This window comes from Castor canadensis, chromosome 1 (genome assembly GCF_047511655.1).
Source record: "Castor canadensis chromosome 1, mCasCan1.hap1v2, whole genome shotgun sequence".
Taxonomy (NCBI): domain Eukaryota; kingdom Metazoa; phylum Chordata; class Mammalia; order Rodentia; family Castoridae; genus Castor; species Castor canadensis.
Window position 1 is genome coordinate 77,611,673 of NC_133386.1, and position 27,777 is coordinate 77,639,449.

Consider the following 27,777-nt stretch of genomic DNA (forward strand, 5'->3'; position numbering starts at 1 on the left):
CAGTTAATGGACTGTTGTTTCCCATGGGCAGTGTTCTGTGGTGATGTCTGAGTTCTGCCATCTCTTCCCTATCTCTCTTTTTGGTAGTGTAACCTTGTTTTGGTCAGTAGCAATAACAGTAACTGCCCCAACAGGACTGAGTCAAATCAAGAGGCTCTGGCAATCTTTCTCCTCCTACTGACAGGATGTGGTATTGTTTTGGTTGCTTCTATTCTGGGTTCCTTTTTTCAAACCTAACCCCCAAGTGATGGTTCTCTACAACAGAAAGACTTAAAACAATGTTTGGGGCTGTAGTAATTATGGTGTTTGGTTGTATTATACTCCCTGTGTGCTACCACAGGTCATGCGGTCCATATCGACCCTGTTGGGAAGCCATGATGGAATGAAAAATGGCTGCACAATTTTATCTGTTACAAGGTTATCAGAGAGTAAATCCCATCCCTGAGGATGAAAAAGATGATGCATTTTGACAAATAAAATGTGAAAGCATCAAAGTGGGGAATATTGGAGCCAACATGGCTATTTTTCTGGGATTTACTGTGTGTCTAGAATTTACCTTCAATTCCCTAGGCTGGGGGCTACACGCAGCTTTCTGCAAGCTCAAAAGTGTCACAGACCTCCAGCTAGGCTCTGCAAGGTTTCCAGTGCCTGTGACCACATTCTGTATGGGGGTTGGGGAGAAACTCTGTAACCAACTTGTTTCTGTGTAGCTGATTTTTCTTTCTGACCACCTGTGAACCATCTACTGCAAAAAAAAAAAAAAAAAAATCCCTGGTTACATAAACCACCTGAGGGGGTATATAACTCATCTCCTGACACTGATCAGGGCTCAGGGCTTTGAGAACTTATCTCCCCTGAGTCTGCTAGCATAATAAAATTTCTGCTTTCTGGAAAGTGGTCTCGGTGACTTTGTTCCCCACGCCATTTCCCACAACAGAGAGAGGGTTGAGGGGGAGAGACAATAGGGGCAATGTAATTAATGTATGATATAAGTCTAAGCAGAATTGTCACTACAAATACCCCCATATAATGAATATATCCTAATAAAAATTTATAGAAAAAATAATTTTTAAAAAAATGGTTCTTTCTATACCTTTGAGGACAAGCAGTGTATGTGTAGGATCACAAGCCTACAGAAAATCTTGTAGCAACAAAGGGGAGGCCATAAAAGATACAGACAGGCTGTGTTCTGACAATGAGACAGGGGGAGGGGATGGCAAAGCAGAGAGATAAAACTGAAAGAACTGAAACATGAAGGTCACATAGCATTGGGGAAATGAACTAGCCAATGAAGTCACATGCAGCCATATGTGGGTTGAGCTTTGCTTTTTCTTCTGTAACCTGACTGCAAAAGTGTATAAGGGGGGACCCCTTAGAGCTCAGCCTTTGGACATGTGTCCACTGGGTCTGTGCCAGCACAATAAACGTTGCTTCCTGCTAATCTGCCTCAGAGACTTGTATGTCAGCTCATAATTTCTTGCAACATTACTTGGGGGCTTGCTGATTTTACAGGAGATGGTGAGTTACCACCTCCCTTGTCACTGGGGTTCATCCCCCAGACTGCTGGGAGGATATTCCACCAGGTGTTAATGGACAGCTTGATCTGGAGGGGGGATCTGTCCTCCTGGTGAGTTGGGGCAAAGGCCTCAGATGAACAACAGAACCCACTGAGATGCAGGAACCAACTTAGGAGCACTGCTCTTCGTAGTGGTAATAACCCAAGTTCAAATTCAGGCCTGCATCAGGAGGAGGGGGTGGGGGAGATTGATCACCTCCCAATGAGACACCCTAGTAACCACCTTTTGGGGGGATGAAACCGTGTCTCTCAGGTTTAGGGAGTGGGATGGAAGTTTTTGTTTTTGTTTTTTTATACAAAAGGATTTATTAAAAAACCAGTAAGACACTACTACATCATGACACTGTCACACTGGGCTTTAACACAAGACTTGCTCTACAATACTGGGGTGGGGGGAAGGGCATAAAACACAAATTGATTCTGAAGCATAGCAATTAAGAAATAAAACAATGAAAGCAAATTTCTTTTAATGAAAACTCAGAATTAAACTTCAGAGGGACCCAACGTCATACTTCCATTCGGGGACTTGATACAAAAAATTTAGTTTGAACTGCTATTAGCAGGTGGCAGGAGCCACCTTCAAATGAATCTTCAAATTGGAAAATACTGATTCACCACCTGTTGGGGATAAGTTGCAAATGGAATAATTTAGTACGGTTTGTAGCTATTTTGATGACCACCTCACCTGGATACTTTTTCATAACCACTCTGCTGGTTGCTATAATCACCATATCCATAGTAGTTGTTGTAACCAGTGTAGTCACATACTCCATAACCACCGTAACCTTGCTGTTATATCCATAGTTGCCATAGCCTTGATTCCAATAGTTACTATATCCCTGGTTCCAGTTTTGACTGGGGCCACCACCTCTCCCACGAGCTCTTCCTGCAAATCCTCCTCTAGATCCCCACTGCTGCTGTTGCTGATACTGTTCCTTCGACATGGCTACTTTTATTTCACATTTTCTAAGCCCAACATTGTGGTATTTGTTTTCCATTATCTTCTTCACTGGTTCTTCTTCCTGAAAGGTAATAAAGCAAAATCCACACCCCTTATTGGTCTTGTTGTCCATGGGGAGCTCTATGGATTCCACCTCACCAAAACCACCAAAGTACTCCCTTATTTTCTCTTCAGGTGTATCTGGACAAAGGCCACCAACAAAAATTTTTTTAACAGGCTCTTTCGTCTTCATGGCTTTGGACCTTTTAGGATCAATCACCTTCCCATTCAATTTATGTTCTTTCTGATCCATGACCTTATCTACACTCTCTGATTCTTTAAATAGCACAAAGCCAAAACCCCTTGATTGCCCTGTGATAGGATCTAACTTCAGAGTGCAGTCTACAACTTCAACAAATTTGGAAACGTAGTCCTTCAGATCTTTCTTTGTAGTGTCCCAGCTAAGGCCTCCTATAAACAATTTCCATTCTTCTCGCTGGGCCATCGCTGCTTCAGAGTGTCATGGGGAGGAGTTTGAATGGCTCCTCCTCGCTTTAATGGCGCCGCCGTGGACCACCTAAAATGGCCAATGGAAGAACAGCACGTCCCGGTCACGTGATGGTAGAGCACGCCCTTTGCGCCTCCTCCACCCCCTCCACTGCTAGTCCCCCCCACCCCAGGGATGGAAGTATTGTGCCATATAAGAGTGTATGAAAGTGTGAGCCTGATACACAGCCCAGATATGAAGTAAGCAAGAAGTCCCAATCCTCGGTTCCATGGTGTACTCATAAGGTCAAGGGTGAGCACCAATGGGGCCTCTGGTCCAGGGTTTATATGGACTTACTGGACCAAAGAGTCACCTAAGTCCCCACTAGGGGAGCAGCAGGAGATGGAGGAAGAGAGTGCTTTTCCAAAACCCCTCCCCCTCTGCATCTGTCTTGCCATATGGTAATGAGAGGAGATGGATGGAAATCAGAGTAAAAACCCTTCCTTGGAGTATATTATTAATAACTTTAAAAAGGGATTTAATGTACTAGATTATAGAGTTAAGTTAACTCCTAACAAGCTAAAGGTCCTTTGTGAAGTAGATTGGCCTGCTTTTGGTGTAGGATGGCCCCCAGAAGGGTCACTAGATAAAACTGTAATTAATGAAGTTTTACAGAGTAATTGTAAAAAAAAAAAACAAAACAAAAAACCCTAACACCCAGAAGAATGAGAAAAGCCAAGAGGCTAAAACTGATCTTCAAAAACCAGACTATGCTGTTTATTTAAACTCAGGTACCAATTTATTGGGCGGAATGAGGAAAAAAATCTGTCTTTCAGTCTTGATGGGTAGCTTTGGTGCCCCAGTTTGCACATCTTCACCCAAAATGGGCATCCTGAAGGAGGACTGAGGCTCAGCACTAACTGAGCTGTTACAAAAATTAACACATGACAGATGGACTTGCACTGATACATAAGATCTGGCCTAACTTGAAAGAAAAGGAATGTTGCAGAAGGGTTGTGAATGTAGAGAGGAGAAAATGGAGGAATGAAAACAAAATTGGTATGAAGTCTTCATAAATGAAATGAGGAGAGGGGGTAGGAGGAAGAGAGTGAGGAAAAAAAATAAAATGCCATAAAATGTTTGGAGACAGAAAAGGATGAAAGGTTTAATATACTCCTGAGTTTTTATGTCTTAAAAATAAAAAGTAAATAGAAAACAATTTAGAATTATTAAAATATGCCAGAAACACTAAACTTGCTGGCATGGCACCTTTACTTCTAGGGCGTATAAACAGGGAGAACCTACCTAAAAGTATGAGAAAAAGAGCAACTTCTACTGTTGCTAGTAAAAAAAGAAACAGTTCCAAAAGGTTGGTGCAGTAAGCTTGGTCTGTTATTGAGACAGTCATGAAATGCTTATGTTTCCTTTCTTAATGGCTGGTGAGATTATGCATCCATCTGATAGTATGCTCACAGTGTATGTATATATGTAAACATCTTGAGAACAGTTCTTATTATAGAGTCAATGTAAAAATTATTACTCTGTTCTATTGCTACTTTTAAGAAAACAGGTTATTAAATTTACTTCAATCAGGTCTCACTAAGATGTAGGCATTCAGTGGTTAACACTCCAGCTCAGACCAGAGGAGGGAGAAAAAAAAAAAAAAGAAGAAGAAAAAGGGGGGAAGTCACAGCTTGCAGCAGGAATCTTGGAATTTGGGTAGTTAAAAAAAGTTGACTTTCACATGTTTCATTCTGTCATAAATACAATCTGGAATTTAATTCTCTTATAATACATGGGTCTATTAACAAATGGGCCTTCTATAAATTGCTTTTATACAAAAATAATTTCAAGGTTGCTTTCTTCCTTGCAAATGTAAGACTCTAAGTTAAAAGATTTTATGAGTTATTTTCAACAAGTAACAAAAATATAAATGGTATTAAGGCTATGGTTTTTAAAAAATAAAAGGTAAAAAAAAAATACTACTTTTGGATAAAGAAAGAATAATGACAAGCTCCCCCAGAGGGTACATATTAAGTTGTCACAAAGATAAGTTAACTAAAATCTAGGAGTTACATTAAAGGTATCTTGTAAGGTCAAAATTTAACGTACTGATGTTAAACTAAAACAATTCTCTAAGCTCATAACAACAAGGCTATCTTTAAAATATTGTATTGTTCTTAATAACATTTACCAAAGAAAAGTCTTAAAATGGTTTTTGTTTTGTCAAGATAACTGTCAGGAATTTTGGTGCAACAGGTTAACCTACATTTGTCAAGACAACAAGAGTTTATTAAAACACAGAGAAACAAGAGGCAGCTAAGCACAGGGAATACTGCTGCGCTGACATAAGGGTTAAGACAAATTTACTTATGTAAAACCAAAGTACACCCTCCAGGTAGGATAAATAAATAAATAAATAAATAAATAAATAAACTAAAAAAGGAGCACTACACTAAGTCAAGACCTCCAATTTTTATTAAACTTAACAGAGTGGAGATGTTAGTCCTACTCCTTCCACATGGCAGGCAGAGGGAATTTTTGTACTGGGATGGCCAGATTGGGCCTGTTATTTTAGGGGGGCTCCACTGACTACAGGTTGGTGGGATCCTGCTGTATGTCATAAACAATGTGTTAATGTCAACAATCTGGGATGTGATTCCTTATCAACATCTGAGCCATGATTCTTGGCCACTATGTTTCCTAACTCCACACTTAGTCCCCATAAATATTTACCTATGTTCTCTGGTAATTTTTGTCAGTGTTTTAACTACTAAGGTAACTGAGTCATGTTCATTTAGGAGTTGGTTTATGTTGGAGTTAACAATAAGGACAGCCATGTTAGGACCAGACCCCTTCTCCCTTGTAGATGGCTTGCGTTTATCTCTCTGGATAGATGGCAAGGACAGTTGGGCAGACAGTGACCTAACTACAACTCATCTTTCTTGGTTGCCCAACAACAATATCCCTTAGTGACCTTCCCAGTACTTTTCCACCAGCCCCCTATATCTAGCCCAAGCCTGTGTATGGCAATGGGCTCTAGCTCTCTTGCTGGGGTCCCCTCCACAGGGCTCCTGCCTGAACAATAAACCCTGTACTGGTGCTTGAGCCATCTCTCTGCCTCTTCCACACCTCTTATTTTCTAACAGTTTATATAAAACTTTCTAGATGACCTCATGGTTGATTACAACTTTTATCTTGGGTGATTCTAATACAGTTGGTATCCTATATGTGTCTATGACTGGGCTATTTGGGGTCACTGACCCTGTTCTCCTCCCCCAGCTGATAAAAAAAACTAAGGTTTTACTTTAAGAACAACTAAACTAATATGTAACTGTAACCTCTATATAGTTGTGATGCAATTGCTGGTTCCTATATTTATGTTTTTCAAGTATATCAAGCCTTCTAAAATACAAAATTTAGATAAATACAGTAACAAAAAGTTAGTACTGATATACTGTTCTGTTAGTTGCTAAATTGTCCATCAGAATTTTAGCCATGACTCTTACATTTTTGTCATTACAGTTGTGATCCTTCTGGGGCATTTACAATCAAGTCCATAAAAAAATGATTCTAATAACTACTTATGTGTCAACCAGGTTAGCTTTTTAGACATCTGCTTTTGTTAGATTTTTATTTTGTATTGTCCTTATCTAGAAGCCTGCTGCCTAAGAGCCACTCCTTCTAAGCCTCTTTGTTGCTTAAATTTGGCCAAAAGGGTCTATTTGGCACTGACTCCCACCTGATCTGTTCGTTATTCCCCACCACCACCACATGGGACCAAGACCAAACAAACAAACATAATCCAGGAAAGAGCAAATCCTGATAATGACCAATCAAGAAAGATCTTCAGTCTACAGCCATACCACCCTGAATGCGCCTGATCTCATCTGATATCAGAAGCTAAGTAGGGTTGGGCCTAGTTAGTACTTGGATGGGAGAAAGATCTGAAGATCTTTGACTACTCAAAGAAAGTTTGGAGACAAGGTGGGAATGCCATCAAAGTTCAAATGGGGTCACTTGTGCCAGACCTCTCAAAAATAACCAAAGCCGAGAGGATTAAGGAAATGGTTCTTATGCATGTGTGGCTACATAACATTAAAGCCCTTCCAGACACAAACTTATTTTTAGACAGTCTTCTACTAAATAGAGACAAAATAACTATTTTTACTGGCTCTGAACATGTTCTTTGATACTAAAAGATGGTGGTTTTAACTTTTTTAAAACAACTCATTTTCTTGGACATATATACTGATAATATATTGTTGCTATGGTAATTCTACTCAGTTTAAAAAAAAGACATTGTCTAAATATACATATATATATATATATATATATATATATATATATATATATATATATATATATATATAAAATGTCCACTCATTAAAACCCCATTGGAGAGGCCCTTCTTTTTTTATCTTCTCTATTACTCCCACCACAGTTAAAGTAGCAGAGATTGCTCCTTGGATCCACCACAATTGAGTCAAGCCAGCTTCTCTTGAATGGGAGTGCATCTCTGATCCAGATTCACCATGCAGGATCATCCTCTGGAACCTGAGTGGCCTCCCTCAGCAGGACTCCACTTCCCAAGAAACAACAGGGGACCAAAAACACCGGGATGACAGCCCTGCTCTAGTCACTTCCCAGAAGCTGACTAGTCGACACACAGCAGATGCTTGAGGAGTCAAATCTCCAACAGGACAACTGGACTGTTTTTACACCAGTTATCTCAATGTGATGCATTGTCACCCCTTGTTTGTACCTGTTGTTGTAATTCTCACCATAATCTTTACCATAGGTTTGGCAGAAACCGCCCCCAATGATTGGACTCACAGTGAAAGGTTTTTATTTGCACTCTTCTATCTCTTTTGGGAAGGATGCATAATTACTGTTTATTATTACTGATTTGGTTTCCCTTCATGGTCCCAGAGTCCTCCTCCTGTGACCTATGTATGCATGCTACTTGGGCAGGAAATGTTATCACTAGGACTTTGCTGTTCCATACTTACTATTCTTGTGCAGGCTCTGTTATCAGATCATGCACTCACAACTATATTACCTATTTAATGTGCTCCCATGGTAATCAGTATATTTGCCTCAACCCCACTTACCACCCTCAGGAGCAATGGTTAGAGATCAGGAGAGTCCACAACCCTTGGAACCTCATCAGCTGCCCAGGTGTTTAGCCCTGATAAACCAGTGCCAATGCTCTTTGATGCATGTGCAGCCATAGACAAGGGAGGATATGGAGGTACAGGCTGTGGCCTAGCTTGGGAGAGAGCCTATACATCAAATGGTAAGTTTATGTGCAGGAGAGACAATGCTTGGCCATGTGATGATGTGGGTTCTTATTATTGTCCTTATGGGGTTGTGTTTCATGGGCCACATGGCAGAGGGCAAGATACGCAGCTCCCTTCACAAGGGGAAAGCTGCCCCTCACTGTACCCATGGCATCTGTAACCCTGTAAATTTCACTATACTTAAGCCATCAGAATGGCCATGGGGACATATAATTGGCATAAGGAGAGATGGAAAAGGCCTTGACCCTGGAAGTGTGATGCACCTCAAATTAGTAACTGTTACCCATGAGAGTTCCTCCTACCAAGTTTTTTACTCCTTTTATGAGGAAATGAGGAATGAATTTTCCATCTCTGCCAAAGCTTAAAAACTTGTTCCTCTCACTGGCTGAGTGTATAGCCCAGACACTGAATGTCACTTCATGCTATGTTTGTGGTGGGACCAACATGGGAGACCATTGTCATTGGGAAGCAAAGGAGCTAGACCCACTGGAACCTTTGAATGAGACTGTTTTTCCAAAGCACAGGAAAGGCATCTGGCTTCTAAAAACTCCTTCATCGGAAATTATTGTATCTCCTGCCCAGAAGGCCAATTCTCCACCTCAGTGGGGGATTTAACTTGTTTAGGACAGAAGTTTTACCGCTTGGCTTTAGACTATTTGTTGGCCTCTGAGGGAGGAATTTGTGGAAAATTTAACCTAAGCAACTGCTGCTTACAGATTGATTATGAAGGAAGGGTCATAAAAGAGATCATAGACAAAATGAGAAAGCCTGCCCATCTCCCCATCCAGACTTGGAAAGGATGAGATCCCAATGACCTGTTTGGAGGATGGTTTTCTGCCTTAGGTAGATTCAAAACTCTGAGAGGGACAATGGGCCTAATCCTAGGAGTATGCTTAATATTGCTCTGTCTGGCTTCCCTGATGCTACAATCTATCAGAACTATTATGGAGGCCATTTAAGAAAGAAAAACGGCCACACATGCTATGGAAATACAAACCCCAAGATCAAAGTGATGCTCTTTGACCCTGGGTGGGTCCGAGCATCAAAGTGGGGAAAAATGCAGCAAGAAAGGGGAGGCCAGAAAAGAAACAGACAGGCTGTGTTCTGACGATGAGACAGGGGAGGGGATGGCAAAGCAGAGGATAAAACTTAAAGAACTGAAACATGAAGGTCACATAGTACTAGGGAAATGAAATAGCCAATGAAGTCACATGCAGCCATATGTGGGTTGAGCTTTGCTTTTTGCTTCTGTAACCTGCTTGCAAGGGCATATAAGGGGAGAACTCTTTGTTCTTGGGGCCCAGCCTTTGGACATGTGTCCGCTGGGTCTGTGCTGGCACAATAAACGTTGTTTCTTGCTCATCTGCCTCAAGACTTGTATCTCAGTTCATAATTTCCCACAACAATCTGAGTTAAATGACACAAGTACCCTCTCCCTTGTGTGTGTGCATATGCATGTGTTAGCAGCTAAGAAGCCCTGATAATAAAAAAAGTAGAAGTCAAATGATGTGAAACTGCCTTTTTCTAAGTTAAAAATTTAAATTCATGAGGAATTTCATGTAGTTCAACTTGGATTTAAAAGGCAGTTACACAGCCAGATGCCAGTGGCTCACGCCTCTAATCCTAGCTACTCAGGAGGCAGAGATCAGGAGGATTGAGGTTCGAAGCCAACCCTGGGCAAATAGTTTGTGAGGCCTTATCTCAAAAAAACCCATCACAAAAAAGGACTGGGGGAGTGGATCAAGGTTTAGGCCCTGAGTTCAAACCCCAGTACCACAAAAAAAAAAAAAAAAAAGACAGTTACAGATTTTGTGTGTATGTGTGTGCGTATGTGTAAGCCTAAAGGATTATGACATAATTTAAAAAAATCTTTTCTCCTAAAGCTAATTTCCTACATTGTTTGTTGGTATATCTTTAAAGCTATCTTTATCTGATGATCAGTCTCCATATTATAAGCAACTGCAAATAAAATGTCAGGTTGGTGTATTAAATTGGGTTATCAAACTAATTTATACTGTTTTTTTACCTTGACAGGTTCCTTGCCTTCCCCTCCATCCTCTCCTTTACATACATTCATACACACAAAGCTACTACTCATGATATTTATGTGAGTAGAAAAAAATAATTGGAGACATATAAGTGGTAGTTTAGCACCATTCGTACATTTGACAATATTACTTATTACACTGGGATTCAAGGTAAAAAATGAAATAGCAGTCTCTCTTCCTGGGTGATGTTCTTTGCTATATTTGAATATTTATGGAAATAAATTGATTTGCATCAGAAAACACTATATTAAATGTTTTCAACTTACATCTTTATTTTCAAACTAAAATTCTTTGAGCCAAGAAACTAGTAAGATAAAACCAGCATGGTAATCCTTAAAAGCCATTAATTTTGGTAATATATATTGAAAATCCAGGAACCACATGGTGGCCTGGGCTGCAAATGTTTGAGGTTACTAACAACAACTGTAATACATTTTTGAGCAAATATTCAGCTTTGCCAGTAAATAAAATAGTCTACAGTTTTTGCAATGATTTAAGGAAGAGAAAGAAGAAAGAAATTATCTTTGCTAATTCGATTAAATAATTACTGCTTAAAATCTGAGTCATTTTCCAAAGCAGAAAACCTACCTCACTGAAAAATACAAAATACAATTTTACACAAAAAAGCTAAAGCTTTTTGCTTATTTTTTTTCTTTTAAATTCAAGCTAGCTCACATATGAATAATAAAAAAATAAAAATTAAAAAAAAATTCAAGCTAGCTTTTATTTTCAAATGGTGGTTCAGGACTAAAAGAAATTTACAGTAGGGATAAAAGCCTCAAGAAATTACAGAGAATACTTGAGCAATGGTCATTCTGTTTTCAAATGGAGGTCCACCTTGGTTTTCAGCATCACTTATTTTTGAACTTGGCTTTTATCTAGTTTGCTAGGACTTTTCAATCACTAGGTAAGTCAGAGAATCTCAGGGCAATAGATTTCATTCTATTAGTATCTCTTTTCATTTTCACCATCCCTTCCCTATTTTCTTCCAATCTGCTGGATCACACCATGTCCTGTGTCCTCTCTTCCTACTTATACCACAAGCTTAAGATTTCTTGCTTTGGAAAAATTAACCTATTTTTTTTCCTACACACTACTTACCTTTTTCTTTCTTTACAACCTGCACAATGCATGGAACAATATGCACTCAGCTCTAAGTTCTTCATGGTTTTTTTTGTTTTGTTTTGTTTTTTGATAGTCATGGACCCCGCCTTCAAAACACTTGAAATCACCTCCTCCAGGTAGTTATTCAAAATCAAATTCATCTGTCTGTTCACTTGAGGCTACCTCAGAATATGTTCAGTTTGTACTACATAACTTATCCTTGTTGGCTTCTTTCTTTATAAAAAGTATTCTTCAATCTCATGTTTGTGTATGCTCTCCCTTAGAAAGATAATTTCTTACAAGGATTGTTTCATAGCATAATGTGTAAACCAGCCTTCAACACGTAACATGTACTCAAATTAAGGCTGCCTTCTACAAGCATCTGTAAATTATGTACAGATATATTTTTATAATTGTGAAATAAGAAACATAAACTGGTCTCTGACTCTAATTCCTAACCAGAACTGCTAAAGCCCTGATAGAGAAGAGGTAAGAGAACATTTTGTTCTAATATTTGGTCTTTGGCCCCAGTTGCTGACACAGGGTTCCTAAAATCTTTATAACTTCCTAAGTGATAGGTATGTCTGATACAGAATTCCTAAACCCCTTTAATGTCTTGGGTGACAGAAGGTGACTCTTGTAGGCTCCTGGATGGCTTCTGGATGGGAGACTGGTTTCCAGGGAATCAGCCATGCAATTAAAGAGCTGGAACTTTTAGCCCCATCCCCTGACCTCCAGAGAGGCCAAAAGGGCTAAAGGCTGAGTTGATCAGCAGTAGCCATGATGTAATCAATCATGCAGGTGTGATGAAGCCTGTGAGAATGTGCAGGGCACAGGATGGAAAGCTTTCACACTACTGAGCAGGTGGAGGTGCCTGGAAAGTGGTGCACCCATAAAAGGCACAGAAACTCCATGCCCTTCTCATAAACCTTGTCATGTGCATCTCTTCCACCTGGCTATTCACTCTGCATCCTTTGTAATAACCTTTAGAATAAGGGATAAACATAAATGTTTCTTAAAGTTTTGTGAGGAATCCTAGCAAGTTTTTCAACCCAAAATGGAGATAATGAGAACACTGATTTATAATCAGTTGGTCAGAAGTATAGGCTAGAATCTGGGGCTTGCGACTGGCATCTGAAGTTGGGGCGGTGTTGTGGAACTGAGCATCAGAACAGAGTTAGATCAGAGGGCACCCAGTGGTGTTAATGAAGAACTAGCTATTGGTAGAGAGAAATCTCTCCACATTTTTGTTCTGTGGTGAGTGGTAATAGTAGGAAAAACAATTTGATTTCCCCAGCTCATACAATAATTTTAAATATTTATACTAATTTTAAATATTTAAAGATGGTAAAATGAGTACATGAAGTTTCTATTTGAACACTCTAAAGTAATAGCAAATAGGTCATGCATGTGTGCCTGGTTGCTTTCTAATGCACAAGCCAACAAAGACAGAGAGAATGGAAATAAAAGATGAAGGTAACAAATTCTGGGAAACAAAAGGCAAAGAGATGACTAATAACTGACTCAGCAGACCCAAGAAAGCTGAATCCTATGCTAGACTTGCAGAAGCCAAGAACTAATCCATTTTAACACAAACTCCCTTTAAGACTAAGAAGTTGGCAGGACCAAGTACCTTTGGAATCAGTGTCAATATGAAGCTACAACCACGCTCTGGATGAAAGTTCACTTAAGAAGCTTGGATGCTTGCTCTCCACCAGCCCCTCACCCCTGAAATCCTCTCCTGGTTAGCACAGCTATGTGACTGACCTGCTTATCTTGGCAAATTATTATAAGTCCACTCGCTAGGGAGGTAAAACACAGGCCAGGTATGGTGCCTCATGACTCTTATAATAGCTACTCAGGAGACAGAGAGTGGGAGGACTAGTTCAACGCCAGTTCAGGCAAAAAAATTCTCAAGATCCATTTCAATCAATAAAAGTGGCTGTCATCTCAGCTACAAGGAAAGCATAAATGGGAGGATCACTGTCCAGGTAGGACTGGGCATAAACTCAAGACACTATCTAAAAAGTAACCAAAGCAAAAAGGGCTGGAGGTATGGCTCAAGTGGTGGCTCAAGTGGTAGCACAAGTGCAAGGCCTTTTGTTCAAACCCCAGTACTGAAAAAAAGGAATAAAGAAAAAGAAACAAAAAGAAGTAAAGCAGTCTCGGAACTGGATAGATGTTATACAATGAACTATTACCTCCCACACATCCCAATTAACAAGGAGACAGGGTCTTTTAAAAGGCAAGTGAGAACACCATGTGAAGATGTAAGATGAAGACAGCCATGCACACAAGCCAAGGAAAGAGGCCTCAGAAGAGATCAAATCAAGCACCTTGATGTTGGACTTTTAGCCTCCAGAACTGTGAGAAAATAAATTTGTTTTTAAGTCTCTCAGTAAGTAGTAGAATTTTATGGTGCATTAGCAAACTAATATAGCAATCTAATCACAAAAAAGAAACGAGGAGGTGGTGGAGGAAGAAAAGGTGGGGAAGAGTAGATAAGAAAGGCATCAAAACAAACACATGACAACAAACAAAACCGGGGGACACAAAGATTGCATGGGGAAAAGAAAACTCTAAAACACTATCAGTAACTCTTAAAAAGGTAAGAGAAGTTAGTAAAAATAAGATGCTAAAACAAAGAAACAAAAAGAGTCTTAAGAAATTAAAAACACGAGTGGAAGCTAAGTATGGTTGTTGCCTGTAACCCTGTGGGAAGTAGATGCAGGGGTTTGGCAAGTTCAAAGTCTACCGGGATTATCTGCCTCAAAGCATGTCTATCAAGACCCCATGTCAAACAAACAGAGTAGAAACAAGCAACTCAATCAAAGTACTGAAAGAAACAACTGAAGAAATCATCCAAAAAGAAAACAAAAGAACAAAATTGAAAATGACAGAAAGGATAGGATAAAGAGACGGCTTAAGGAGGCTTGACATAAGACTATGTCTAGAAAGAAAGAAACAACATGGAGGGATGAAAAATTAATGACTTTTTTTTAAGATTTAAGAAGGCTCAATATAAGACTCTAGAAAGGAAAAAAACAACATGGAGGGAAGAAAAATCAATTTTTTTTTTAAGAACTAAAGGTCATAAGTTAAAAGATGAGCACAAAGGTTGGCACTCAGCAGGAAGAACAGAAACAGATACACATTATGGCAAATCATTGAGAAATCACAAACACTTGGTACAAGCAGCAAATGCTACCAATTTCTAAAAGAAAATATGCAAGATGTTCAAACCTGTGAAATTTCATCAAATAGAGCATTTATACTATAATACACATTCTTCTTTACACATATGTTAAACTAAGACAGAAAGTTTTTTTTAAAAAAGAATGGAAATGAATGGTACCACCCTTTACAAGTAAATGGAAAAATAGGTTTGTTTGAGCAGAATATTAAACATGTCTTTAATAGAAAAAAATTGATGTACATACAAGGCATAAACTTGTTTTCGTAACTTTTATTGAAAAAAGGTCCTGAGAGAATGAATGCTGGGTAACAGTCTAAGCACAAGTGGGCTTTTCCATTCAAGATATCACCTAATGATTTTGTCATACCTAAACAGTAGGAAGAAGAATCTGAAATTTAACCTCTATGAAAAAAATAAAAACAAAAAGAACCTTCACAGATACAATGTCCCTTTCAAACATCCCAGAGAGAGATACAAGGACCCTTTTAGCTAAGCCCAAAGCATGCTTCCAAAATCTGGTACAATTCTACCACTAGCACAATAATTTCATTAACATGAGATTAACATAACAGCACAGCATACCTGCATCTTTCTTTGGAATAAATGAATTATGCTTCTCCAATGGATGACCAAGACATTTCCAGGAAGTATTCTCTCTCTTTTTAAGGACAATCTCTACTTTTCCCACATTCTCAACAACTCGCACTGAAAAGAAGATAGGTTTCAGTTGTACCATTGATACTAAATATAAGATTTCATTTTAAAACTAATCTTTCTCAGGCAAAATGTTCTGATCTCACTTTACGCCTAGGCTGGCCTGGACTATGGTCCACCCTATGCAACTGGGCATTACGGGCTTGCTACCACACCCAGTCATTGGCTGAGATGAGGTCTCATGAACTGTTTGCTTGGACTGGCCTCAAACTGTGATCCTCCTGATCTCTGCTTACCATGTAGCTAGGATTACAGATTTGAGCCACTGTTCCTAGCAGGAATTTTTTTTTTAAAGAGGGAAAAAGGAAAAATAAAAGAGATAGAAGGAACATGGAGAAAGAAAAAAGGGGAAAAACAAAAATCAGTAGTATAATTTAAAATTAATGTATTTGTTTATATAGAAAGCATTATACATTTGTTTGTAATAAGAAACTATGCATAAGAAAAAGAAGACAACTGATAGGCTTTTCTCTCTCTGTCTCTCTCTCTTCCTGTATGCATGCATGTATACACGTAATTTTTTTTTTTTTGGTAACTTACCAGAAAAATCTTCCTGAACCTCATGACTTAGCCCTAGATTAAAAAAAAAAAAAAAAAAAAAGAAATGCATTTAGTTAAAATCTGAAATCAATTCATACAGTTTACGAACACCATATAATATCATTTTAATGCACTATTTCAAACACAAGACTATGAAAACGTATTCTGAAATTAAAAGATAATATATACAAAGTTGTAAGTCAAATTATTTAAATATATATTTTCCCATTTTTTCATTTCTCTCCCTATTAACTGAGGAGAAAATACTAAACTGCCTATAAGATGACAACCCACACTAGCTCAAAATGATATTCTATAAAGCAAGAAGCAGGTAGGCTAGAAAGGAAGCCAGCATCTCACACATACATGCTCCAGTGTGTCATGTGCTATGTGAATACAGCTCAGACCTGAGTACAGCTTAGTTTTCCTATTGTTTTCTCTAAAGGTAAATATCCATTGTTACTGAACAACAACAACAACAAAAAAAAACCTTGAGAATCTGTGTAACCAACATTTTTCATGTATTATGGACAGAACGGTTCATAGGAGAGAAAAATCTCTGCCCCCTATGGATCTTACATTCTAGAAAGGGAAAACACAATCTGGCACTTTTAATTTTGCATTATTTCAATCTTTCCAATGCAATACTGGCAACCAAGAGTTACACACACACATTGGCTTTGTCTTTCGGCTTTTTTTAAAATTGGGATTAGGTTTGAACTCAGGGCTTCAGACTTGCAAAGTAGGTACTTTACTGCCTGAGCACCCTCTCCAGTCCACTTTGCTCTGGTTATTTTGGAGACGGGGTTTCTCAAACTATTTGCCTCAGCTGGCCTTGAACATGATCCTCCCAATCTTAGCCTCCCAACTAGCTAGGGTTATGGGTGTGTGTACTACCAGCATGTGAGAGAGGTCTCCTATTTTCTATTGGAATTTTTGTTTGGTTTTTCATGTGCACTAAAGTAGGGTCCCACCACCGTTTCTCCCACTTTTTCTGTCCTGACAGAGAAATACAAAGTACATTGACTGCTGTGTGACACAGCCAGGTACATGTTTTCCTCTGCAGAAGCTATGAAAAAAAAAAAGAATTATATATATATATTATTATATTAATATCTATATATATATAGAGAGAGATTAACAGATATTTCCAGGCATTAAAAAAGTGTGTCATCCAAAACACTGTTAAAGAAAGTAGCCACATCCCTGAGCCAAACTCCTCAAATCCTTATGTAAACTCTACAACCTGACCGCTCACTGCAAACGCACTACCTAAAACATCCCTTTTTCTCGCTGTCAGCCTGCATGATATGCTACACCTTCCTTTGTGCTAAGTTTCCCTAGACCTCCCTGGCAATTAATGATCTCTTCTCTGGAGTCCCAGCCAGCCTTATGTTGGGACAGTTTGGGGGCACTCCCCTGTGGGAACTTCCTGCCACAGCTGCTTTTGGGACAGCTCCAGTTACAGCTTGGGTAGCAATCAGATATACTGTCAGCTATAGTGTGAACAAAATTAGTCATACAAAGTATTTTTTAAATATAATAGTGCTGGCACAGAGATTTTACTTAAAAAGAAATTTTGACAGTACTAATGACTAATGTACACATTTCTAATGTCATTAAGAGGCAATTAGATCCAATGCTAACAAAAAAAAAAAGAAGAAGAAAACATAACTTTCCATAGGGTAAGATATATTTCTAAACAAAAGTTTTAAAGGTTGAGGTTGGTTGATTTAATGAATGGGAGGAAATAAAGAAAACAAAATTTATTGACTCTGACCAAATTCAGAACTAAAGGTAGAATCCCAAGTCAGCTGAGGTAGAGAATTTCAGTTTATGTTTTACAAAAATACCTGAATTTTTTATAAAGAATGCATGTTTAAAACAGTTTCTATATAGTCTTCTTCTTATTATTTTGGGGTTTTGGTGTCATTTCTACCATCTAACTAGAAAAACTATCACCATTGTGTCATAAAAGGAAAAAAACAACAAAATCCTACAGTCAAGTTCATTACGGCTGAGAAACAGATTAACAATTTGATATCTGATTCCAGATTTTCATCTTGACTTCTCTTCTGATAGACCTGTAATCTCTCAAAACTGAGAAATGAATTGTAAGGCTGCTGTTTTGTCCTGAAGAGACAGGCAGCTGAGGAATACAATACAAACTTGCAGTCCAGGCTATTTTGTTGCAACCTCTGACCTCTAGAGGCATAACAGGCAAGGAGCTGGCCAGTGGAACTGCTCTCCCAGTGAGAAATGCTCAGTAGGTGCATGTGGCCAACAGACGGTTGAAGAGTTACTTGTAAGTGTCAAGAACAAGAGCTGGACCAACAAATATTAATTCTGATCACATCAGAATCAGTTTACTTGCTTAAGCCTGGAAAGGTGAGCTCAAACTGCCATTTGCTAGTACTTCTATTAGTATAAAGGAAAACCCAAAAAAGATTGATCAAAAATGACAATGGTAGAGAAAATATTATGGTCACCTACACCATAGACTAAGTTTTTGCCATAAAGGAAATGAGCTATTCCCATCAGTTAAAAAAAAAAAAGGTACTCACCAAGATGTATAAGATATGAACAATCCTTCACAATTGTTTCTGCTCTAAAGGATCCATCCTGATGATCAACTATTACTGAGTCTAAACTGATAGCCTAAAACAGAAAAGCAAAAGTAGAAAGATTAAAAAGTAAAATTTCCCCTCCAAACTCTGCAACTATATATAAAGTGGTCTTTGGAAGTTCTCACTACTTTATAGATTCCAGGCCAAATAAATATACTTATGTTTATTTTCTTTCTCATACAACCCAGTTTTTTTCCTTCAAAACAAATATCACAATTTTAGTTACATGTTTGTCTCTGTTTAATATCTACCGTACTCAGTACATTCTAAGGCATAGGTTTTATAGACCATCTTTAGAGCACTGCTTGGCAAATAGTAGTTGCTCAATATTTGTTCTCTATGAAAAATGGCAAAATTAGAAGCAGACTAGAAATCAAGATATTTGCATTCATTTTGAACTACTGTGTGATGGTAGGCAAAGGGCTGAACCTCTCTTGAGCTCACCTTATCAAAAAAAATTAATTCACTAGCAAATTCTTAAACATCTTCAATGTCTACATAGCCTTGATGGAAGGAATTTTGGTATCTATCATTTATACCACAATACTGAATACATTATTCATGTAGAAACCTTTCCCCTTCCCATAGCCATCCACTATCTATGCTCAACTGATATTACTAGTAGGAGTGGACCCACACATTCCCTCAGCCCTGTTGTCTTGAGCTTGGACTCTATGACGAGAAGACAAAGTGAGAGGGAGTGGGAAGTGGACAAACAGTCTCTGGCCCTGCTGGCTGCAGCATGCAGAAGCTGCTCACCCCTGCAGAACATCAAATCATGCTGTGAAAGTCAGAGGAACCATGGCTCAAACATTCTGCTACCACAGAAGTAGTATGAATGCTCTAAAATCCCTAGCTATCAGAACTCGTTGTTAAGTCTATCTGGATCTTCTAACGCGGAACCTCAATAGCTGCTGGATAATGTTCTTGGAGATGAGTTGTCTGCTTATTTATCCAATTGTCCACTTGGAAGGAAAGCCCCACAAAGGCCAGTTCTCTATGGATCTGGCCCATTTTTAGATTAAGTCCATGACAACTAAGACAGAGCTCCTCATATAAAAGAGGTGTTACATAAAGACTTAGTAAATGAATTTGCTCTCTAACATTAGCTTCAAAGGGCATCTAAACACCATTAATGGTTTAAACATATTAAGGCACAGAGGTACAATCTCTCTAATCCCAATTTATGTTCAGGAAACTTATTCTTACAATGAAGTTAACACACTTTTGTCATTTATCCTTTAAAAAAATCATAGAAAATTACATCAAACAGTTTCTAGTCTAGTTTTTTAAGAGGCTACATCATGGTTAGTAAGAGCATTATTTGCCAGGCAGGAACTAGACTGCCTAGGCTCCAAATACTAGACTGCCACATACTGTGTGACTATGCATAAATTAATCTTTCTCAATTTCTTTGTCTATAAACCAGGGATAATATTGTATACATCATAGTCTTTGTGTGAGGAGAAAATAAGATAAGTGCTTAGAAAATAACCTGGTGCATGACTAACATTTACTGAATATTTACTTTTTTTCTTCTGAGTTTTAAAGACATGCTTACCTTTTGTTTGGTATATATGACAATCGTGACTAAAGAGTCTGTTTGGAACCAGTCATAACTGTAAAACATTAAGAAAAAAATGAATAATTATTATTGACAATAACATACATTAATATATATTAAATCATGAAGTGTCTGGAATTTACAAGGAGAAATGTATTTCTCTAATACACATATAACCTTGAGTATTTTGAAGTGTCATTAACAAAAACCTATCTGTATTGCTTAATTTAGTGTCAACTGTTTAAGACAATTAGTGTCCCACACATTTTGAAAGAGTTTCCACTAAAAATTAATTTTAAAACTAGACAAACAAAACTTTGAATAGTTAAATGAACTATGGTACAGTCACAAACAAAAAATGTTTTCATAGAATATTTAGTGATATAGGAAATTACTCAGAATACACGTTAATACAATATTATAAAATAGAATCATATGGAAATAGGTATTATAGGAACCAAACTGGAAGGGATAAATCAAAATGCTAAGGTTGGTGGATTAGAAATGATTTTGTTTTTGCATTTGTTTATACTTTCCAACTTTTCTACCACAAATGTATACTTTTAATAATTAGAAAAATATTTTAAAATAACTTTTAAGTGTTGATGTTAAAAATGGATAAAACTTTGGTTACATTAAAAATCACAATTACAGAATATTTCATTGCCCAACATTTGGTAAATGAGACACTACAATTCCTGTGCCAAAAGTTTGATTAACAATGACAGTAAATCAAACCCAGAGCTACTTTCTTTCTTTAAATGTTTGTATTTTTGTGTAGAAGCGGCATAGCTTTAAAACTGTAAAGCAAGGTGTATACCTTGGAGAACTAGGATTTTCTGTGGCAAGTTTATCTGTCACTTGGATCTCAGGAAGCATGCCTGCACAAAGAAACACAAATAGCAATCATTTATCTGCACAGTTTTGCCTTTTCAGTTAACTTCTCATTATACACATATGAAAAAGAACATAAGTTATAAATGTACTACTCAATGAATTTTCATAAATTGAAATATACTCATGTACCCAGTGCCCCCATCATGTCTTTTCTAATCATTTCCTCTCTTCTGAGGGTAATTACTATTATGACTTTTAATATCATTAGTGTTTTTATTTTTTAATTAACATATATTAATAGCACACAATGACTACTTTTTGCCTGCATTTGACCTTCATACAAAAAGAACTGCAAAATGTCATCTCTTTTGCTGTGCCTTTTTCATCCACATTAGAGACATTATGGTTCTCTTCAAAATAAGGATGGTTGACAATAACAAATTAAGAGCTTTCTCAGAGTTTTGGCCATGTGTTTGCATCACAAGTTTGTTTCTTTTTAGAACAGAATAGTACCACAGTGCATAAACTTACTACAGATTATTCATTCTCCTACTGACAGACATTAGAGTTGTTTCCAGTTTCAGGCTATTACACTGCCATTATTCTTGTACACACCCACATTCTTAAAGAACACACATCTACATTTCTGATGGGTACAGGGTATGTGTTTATTAGCTTTAGTAAATACTGCTAAACAGTTTTTTCCAAGTGGGTGTTCTAATTTACTTTTTTTTTTTGCTGTTTTGGTGGTACTAGGAACTGAACTCAGGGCCTTGTGCTTGCTAGGCAGGTACCCTATCACTTGAGCCATGCCCTAGTCTTTTGCTTTTTTTAGTTTGTTTTCCAGACAGAGTCTCATGCTTTTGCTTGTGCCAGTCTTGAAACGCAATCCTCTCACCTCTGCCTGCTTAGTAGCTGGGATTACAGAAATGCACCACCATGCTCCACCTTGTTTTTGATAGGGTCTTTTGCTAACTTTTTCCTGGGCTGATCTCAAACTATGATGTTCCTATCTCTACCTCCTGAGTAGGAGGGATTATGCCTGCATGCTACCACACCTGGCTAATTTGCACATTTTATCACAGTATTTGACAGTTCCAGTTGCTCTTCTACATCAGCAACATGTGATATTCTTTTTCCACTTTTCTCATTCTTGTGGGCCCACATCAACACAGCCTTTTAAAGGCCCACTGAAGCTGTGGTTTTCAAAAACACTTCAGAAAGCTTTGAGACATGGAAGAACTGAAGTTTCTGTAAACATTAAACACTTTCTGAGAGGAAACACTTGACAGCAGTCATTGTATGTACCTGTAAGATTCAGTTTTGGGGGAAAAAAGTACCACTGCTAAATGACTTGTGAAAATAAATGCATCAATTAAATGACTATTGCTCAAAATACGCAAGAAAAAATTAATGATTGGTCTCTGGTAAGTTTTTTGCGTTCTCTATTAGAAGGTCAATAATTCTGTAGTTAAAGTTGGCACTACCTTAGAGACAAGCTAGCTTAGAAGCTTTCAAGGTTCTTTTCAGCCACAGAACCCTGTGCTTAAACAAAAGCTTAGGTGAAATCATAGATATAAACTGGGCGTATTTTTCAGAATAAGGCAAATGGTAAGGCTCAAGCTTATGCTTTGCTTGTTTAGTTTGCATCTCTTCCCATTTAACTCTGTAGAGCACACCAAATTTTCAGATAAACAAAGAAAGCATCAGAGATGTGACAAAAAGTCAAAGTTGTGAACTAATTAGCAGTAGACCCTAAAAGAATTTTTACTATAAAACTACAGGTATAACAAAAGCCAGAATGACAATTTTCTAAAATGGCAAAAGGTAGTGTTACTAAATTATTCGAGAGTGCTGAAATACATTTTATTAAAAGCTTGTCATTACCATTTTAGAAGTATCTTAGGTATATATACAAAAAACACATATATCAGTCAGGTGCTGGTGGCTCATACCTGCAATCCTAGCTACTCGGGAGGCAGACATCAAGAGGATCATGATTCGAGGCCAGCCCAGACAAATAGCTCTCAAGACACTATCTAAAAATAACCAATGCAAAAAGGGCTGGTGGAGTCACTTAAGTGGTAAAACTCCTGCTTAGCAAGCACGAGGCCCTGAGCTCAAATCCTAACACTGCATGAAAAACAAAAATCGTAACACATACATCATAATCTAAAAATTCTCTGGAGGAAAAAAAATCAAGAGAATTCATTAATTATAAATCAATTTGATCTAATATGACTTGTATGACCAAAAATCTGTATTTAAGCTTACTATCAGCACTGTGATCCAATTCAAACTACTGCTTCCTTTTCCTCAACTCTCATGAGGGCACAAATGAGACAATTTCCAGGCATTTTTTAGAAAAGCTACAGAGTACTATAAAAATATAAGTTATTAGAACAGAATAATGTCATATGCCGTGAAATGTGCATTTATGTCAACGTTTGTAAAAAAGAAAAAGAATAAACCTTATGCGACATCCTTCTGGATCAGGTGAAAAAGCTACAAGGTAAATGTGAGATGGAGTACAATAACTAAGTAAGGTAAGGTGGGCTGAATGAATGCTCTCCCTCCCCAAAGTGCAGGGTGATTGAATGACATCAGCTTAGGGATCAGGTCCCTACCAGAATACAAAAGTAGTCTATCCCACTCAGTATTTTAAGCAGCTACTGCAATAATGACAGAGAAGGCATACAGATCACACTTGCAAATATGTAGCCAAACCACACACAACTAAGATGAGTCAAATCTTAGCAGTAGCTAATAAATACAGACATGTATTTCAATTCTGCACAGATTACAAGTAGATGCTATTTTCATTTGAATGCTACCTTTAATTGAGATAGTAGTTAAATGTGGTGCATCCAAAGGAGGGTAACAGGAAACTAAAAGTTCTGGAAGTCACATGTGGTGGGAAAGAAAATGCCTGGTCCATTAGTCTTTAGTCTCTAAGCAATGGTATCTCTAGTATTACAGAAGAGTCAATCATCAGCTGAAACCTAAATCAGTCCTCATTTAACTCAGTATATACCATTAGATAACAACTTCAGATATCACAGATTGCATAAATTAGTCCATAATACATACTATTTTCCTGTCAAAAAAGAAAAGGTAAAAAGCAATATAGCTTGTTAGCGACATTTCTATAGTTTTCTTTTGCAAACAGGAAGGAAAACGCCCTATTTCTAAATGTACAACAGTATAGTTCAATCAGAGGAACGCCATGCATTTCATGAGTCAGAAGTAACTACCACACTGGTGTGGTGTGGTGTCAATCATAATTCAAACCATACTAAAATGACTATGGATACCAGAAATGCTCAGCCCAGAAAAAGAAGGTTAATAAGTACTTGCATTTGTGTACAAACACTAGAGGTAAGTTTACAGGCCTGAGGGAGTGGACTTGTTCAGACTTGTTTCAATTTCTACAATTATTTAGGATTTAGGCAGATGAACATGTGTTCACAGATGTCATAGTAGCAACTATTATAAGAGTAATAGCTGGAATAAGGAGCCCATAAAGTGCTATCAAGTCCTCTAAGTTTGGGAAAGTAAAGACATCTTTTACATTAAAAAAAATTAAATACTCCAGACAATTTTTTAAAGCAATACTATATACAAGCATGTGAGTATGATTCATTTTATATATATATATAAAAAATATATATAGATACAGATATAGATTATATATATACATTATATATATATATACATACATGGAAATAGATATTACTTACCATTTAAGACTCTCTTTTCCTCACAATAGTCTATACGATGATCTGGAGGGGAAAGTCAGATAAGAATACTATTAAGAGAATAACAGAACATTTTATTGATTTAACCATAACAACCCTTTATTCCGAAGGTATGAGGACAGAAATGAAGCTATTAAACATATGGCCTCTATTTCAAATAAGTCATCTTCATCTCTAAAGACTGCTAGGCCATTTCTCCAGATGTCTGCCTCTTCTTTTACTGAGGTTTTTTCCCCTTTTGGTCATTTTTTTTCTAATGTCTTGACTGATTAATTTATTTCTTTCTTATCCCCCCTCCACTGTCTGAAATGGTAGTCATCACACTGAGGACTTCCAGAGTGCTAGACAAGAGGTCTGAGTTTCTCAGTTCATTTCTTTAAAGAGCACATAAACCCCAAGCTTTGTCCAGGACACCATATTCTAAATTAGTCTAAAGTAAACAAAATTTATTAGATTATACTCTATAAAATAAAATATACATGTGAAGAATGATAATGACACTTCATTATCATTCTCCTTAATTGGTATTAGCACTTAAAAATAATGATTGTTACTACAAATTTAAAGTGGTTGAAATGATTTTTAAAAATGTCAAGAATTTCACATGTATATATAATGCAATTATTAGTGTTACAACCCAGAAAGAATTTAACAGGTATTTCTTTCAGGATGGTAGCCAACTCACAAAACTATAATATATCTTAATAACCACAAGTGATATACCATTATGGTCAAAATAAATGCTCAGCAAATTGTCAGACTTTAATTTTTTTAAAGAATGTTAAGTTAAAACAACACATTCAAGCAGTCAAACTGAAAGACATCACCTGCAAAGTTGACATTACCTTCTTCTATGAAAAAGGAATTAATCTCCTTAAATCAATGCTCTCAAAAGAAAAAAAATTAATCAAGGGTCTCACTATATAGCCCAGACTTATCCTTCTGCTTGGCCTCCCAAGTGCTGGGATAATAGGCCCGTGCTTCCAGGAATCAAATTTTTTTGACTTCTAATTTCTAATCACCAGAAATTCCATAAATAGCCCCATTTTATTCACGTGACACAAAATATCCATGACTAAGGAGACCAGATGACCACTCTTTTCCCCCACCTTACTAAAATAATTTTATAACTAAGGGGTTTCTTAATAACATATAGCAAATTTTCATCCAGTCCCCTCAATTTAAGAATAAAAATTAGAGGCCAAGGACTTGAATAAAATTAACAGCTCTTAGCAAAGAATCTAATATTAAAATGCCTCCCCTGAAGCTCAGCCTTATTTTTCCTGACATGATATTATTTAAGTTAATACTTCCTGAAAATACATAAGATTTAAGGTTACATATAAATTATAACATAAAATGAGCTTTATCAACTGCTAGATAAAAATCTAGTCGTTACAGTTTGCAAGGGACCACTGATGTCCCTGCTTGGTCACTAACTTTCATCCATCTGTTTTACCTGTCCTTATACTGAAGTTGAGATTATTTGTTTTATCTTAGACAAACAGCAAATTCATAGTATATAAGTAAATCTATTTTCAGTGTATAACATAGCTGGCAGGTTGATAAATCTCATTTATCATGAAAAAATTGCTTTTACCTAAGAAACTCACAGATTTTGAAAAAAATGTATCTCTACTAGTCTAGCTTTTCCAACGCTCTTCAAAAACTGGTAGAAATATCAGTTATTCTTTTGCTGTAAGCATATGTACATCTGAATCATTATAGTCACAGGAAATATAGTCTCCCTGAAAAGAAATTTGCTATTCCCCCTTGATAGATGTTTATCTATCATGTGGTTATTTCTGTGAACAACTGAATTTATATCATCTCATCCTGTTGGCTAAATTACAAGAACCACTATTCTTGGAGCAGTCAAGACATTCAGAAGGTTTAGAGATCTAACAGCACTCTATTCTTCCTTGGTACAAGGCTGTGACCCAAATCTAGTTTACTTCTGCTAAGTGGAGCCCCTCAGATAAAGAAAGAAAATAATCTGTTCAAAAATCACCTCTGCCTGGGAACAAAACAAATGACAATCCAAACAAAATACTCGTCAGTCACACTAATATTCAGGTGTGCATCTGCCTCTTAATCAGGGACTTCTCACCTCCTATTTTTATTTTATTTATTTATTTATTTTCAGGACTGGGGTTTGTTTATTTATTTCCAGTACTGGGGTTTGAACTTACTGTGTTTCACTTACGAGGCAGGTACTCTATCACTTGAGTCATATCCCTAGCCCTTTTTGCTTCCGTTATTTTTCAAATAGGGTTCCATATTTTTGCCTAGTGCAGGTTGTGGACCATAATTCTCCTACCTACACCTCCTCTGTAGCTTGGACAACAGGTATTTACAACCATGCTTGGCTCATTGGTTGAGGTGGGGGTCTAGCTAAATTTTTGCCTGGGCTGGACTTGAACCAAGATCCTGCTCTCCACCTCTCGAGTAGCTAGGATTACAGTTGTGTATACCATCACACCTGGCCCTTCACCTCCTATTTTTAAACTATTTTCCCTTAAATAATTCTGGCAAAAATTACCTAGGCAATGTACTTTATGGAAGCAAAAACAAATTAGGCAGCCAAACATACATTGCTAGATAAGCAGCAAATTTGCTCACCACATAAAACCCTCTCACTATGAACACCACCCCTCTCTCTACCAGCATCTTGCTTCTCCCCAACCAGTTAGCCTCTACGTTTGTGCTCTGCCCACCTGAACTGTCTCCATTTTACCAATGGGGAAACAGAGACTCAAAGGAACGAACTCTGACTACAGAAGTTAAACCTTCAGCTGGCAGCCAGCCCATTCAGCAGTTGTCTTGTGCTTGCTCACAGTGCCTTGACACTAATAGCACTCCTTGAAATTAATGGCTCAGCAGCCCAGTCGGTCCTGGTGTCTATCTGCATCTGCATCTCCAACTCTACAAATGCTAGGGTTTGCCTGGGATGAACCACAGTGCTGTCTACATACCAGTTAATGTGCTTGTGTCACTAATACCGTTTTTAAGAATAAAGAAGTAATGTGTGCAGGAAGGTTTCTCCATTTCATCATTATTAACATTTTGTGCCAGATAACTCT

At 37.5% G+C, this 27,777-nt stretch overlaps 1 protein-coding gene and 1 pseudogene across 5 annotated transcripts in view; both read right to left on the reverse strand.

The window, feature by feature from the left end:
- Positions 1-27,777, reverse strand: part of Cyb5r4 (cytochrome b5 reductase 4) — a 106,215-nt gene that overhangs the window by 39,088 nt on the left and 39,350 nt on the right. For all 5 annotated transcript variants that reach the window (XM_074078711.1, XM_074078695.1, XM_074078703.1 and 2 more), the window contains 6 exons: positions 24,677-24,718; positions 20,920-20,980; positions 20,097-20,154; positions 18,473-18,566; positions 15,909-15,941; positions 15,237-15,359 (listed from right to left, as the gene is read on the reverse strand). In XM_074078711.1, the coding sequence (XP_073934812.1) occupies positions 15,237-15,359; positions 15,909-15,941; positions 18,473-18,566; positions 20,097-20,154; positions 20,920-20,980; positions 24,677-24,718 (411 nt within the window). The remainder of the gene's footprint in view (positions 1-15,236; positions 15,360-15,908; positions 15,942-18,472; positions 18,567-20,096; positions 20,155-20,919; positions 20,981-24,676; positions 24,719-27,777) is intronic.
- On the reverse strand, positions 1,915-15,357 carry LOC109682009 (heterogeneous nuclear ribonucleoprotein D0 pseudogene; annotated as a pseudogene).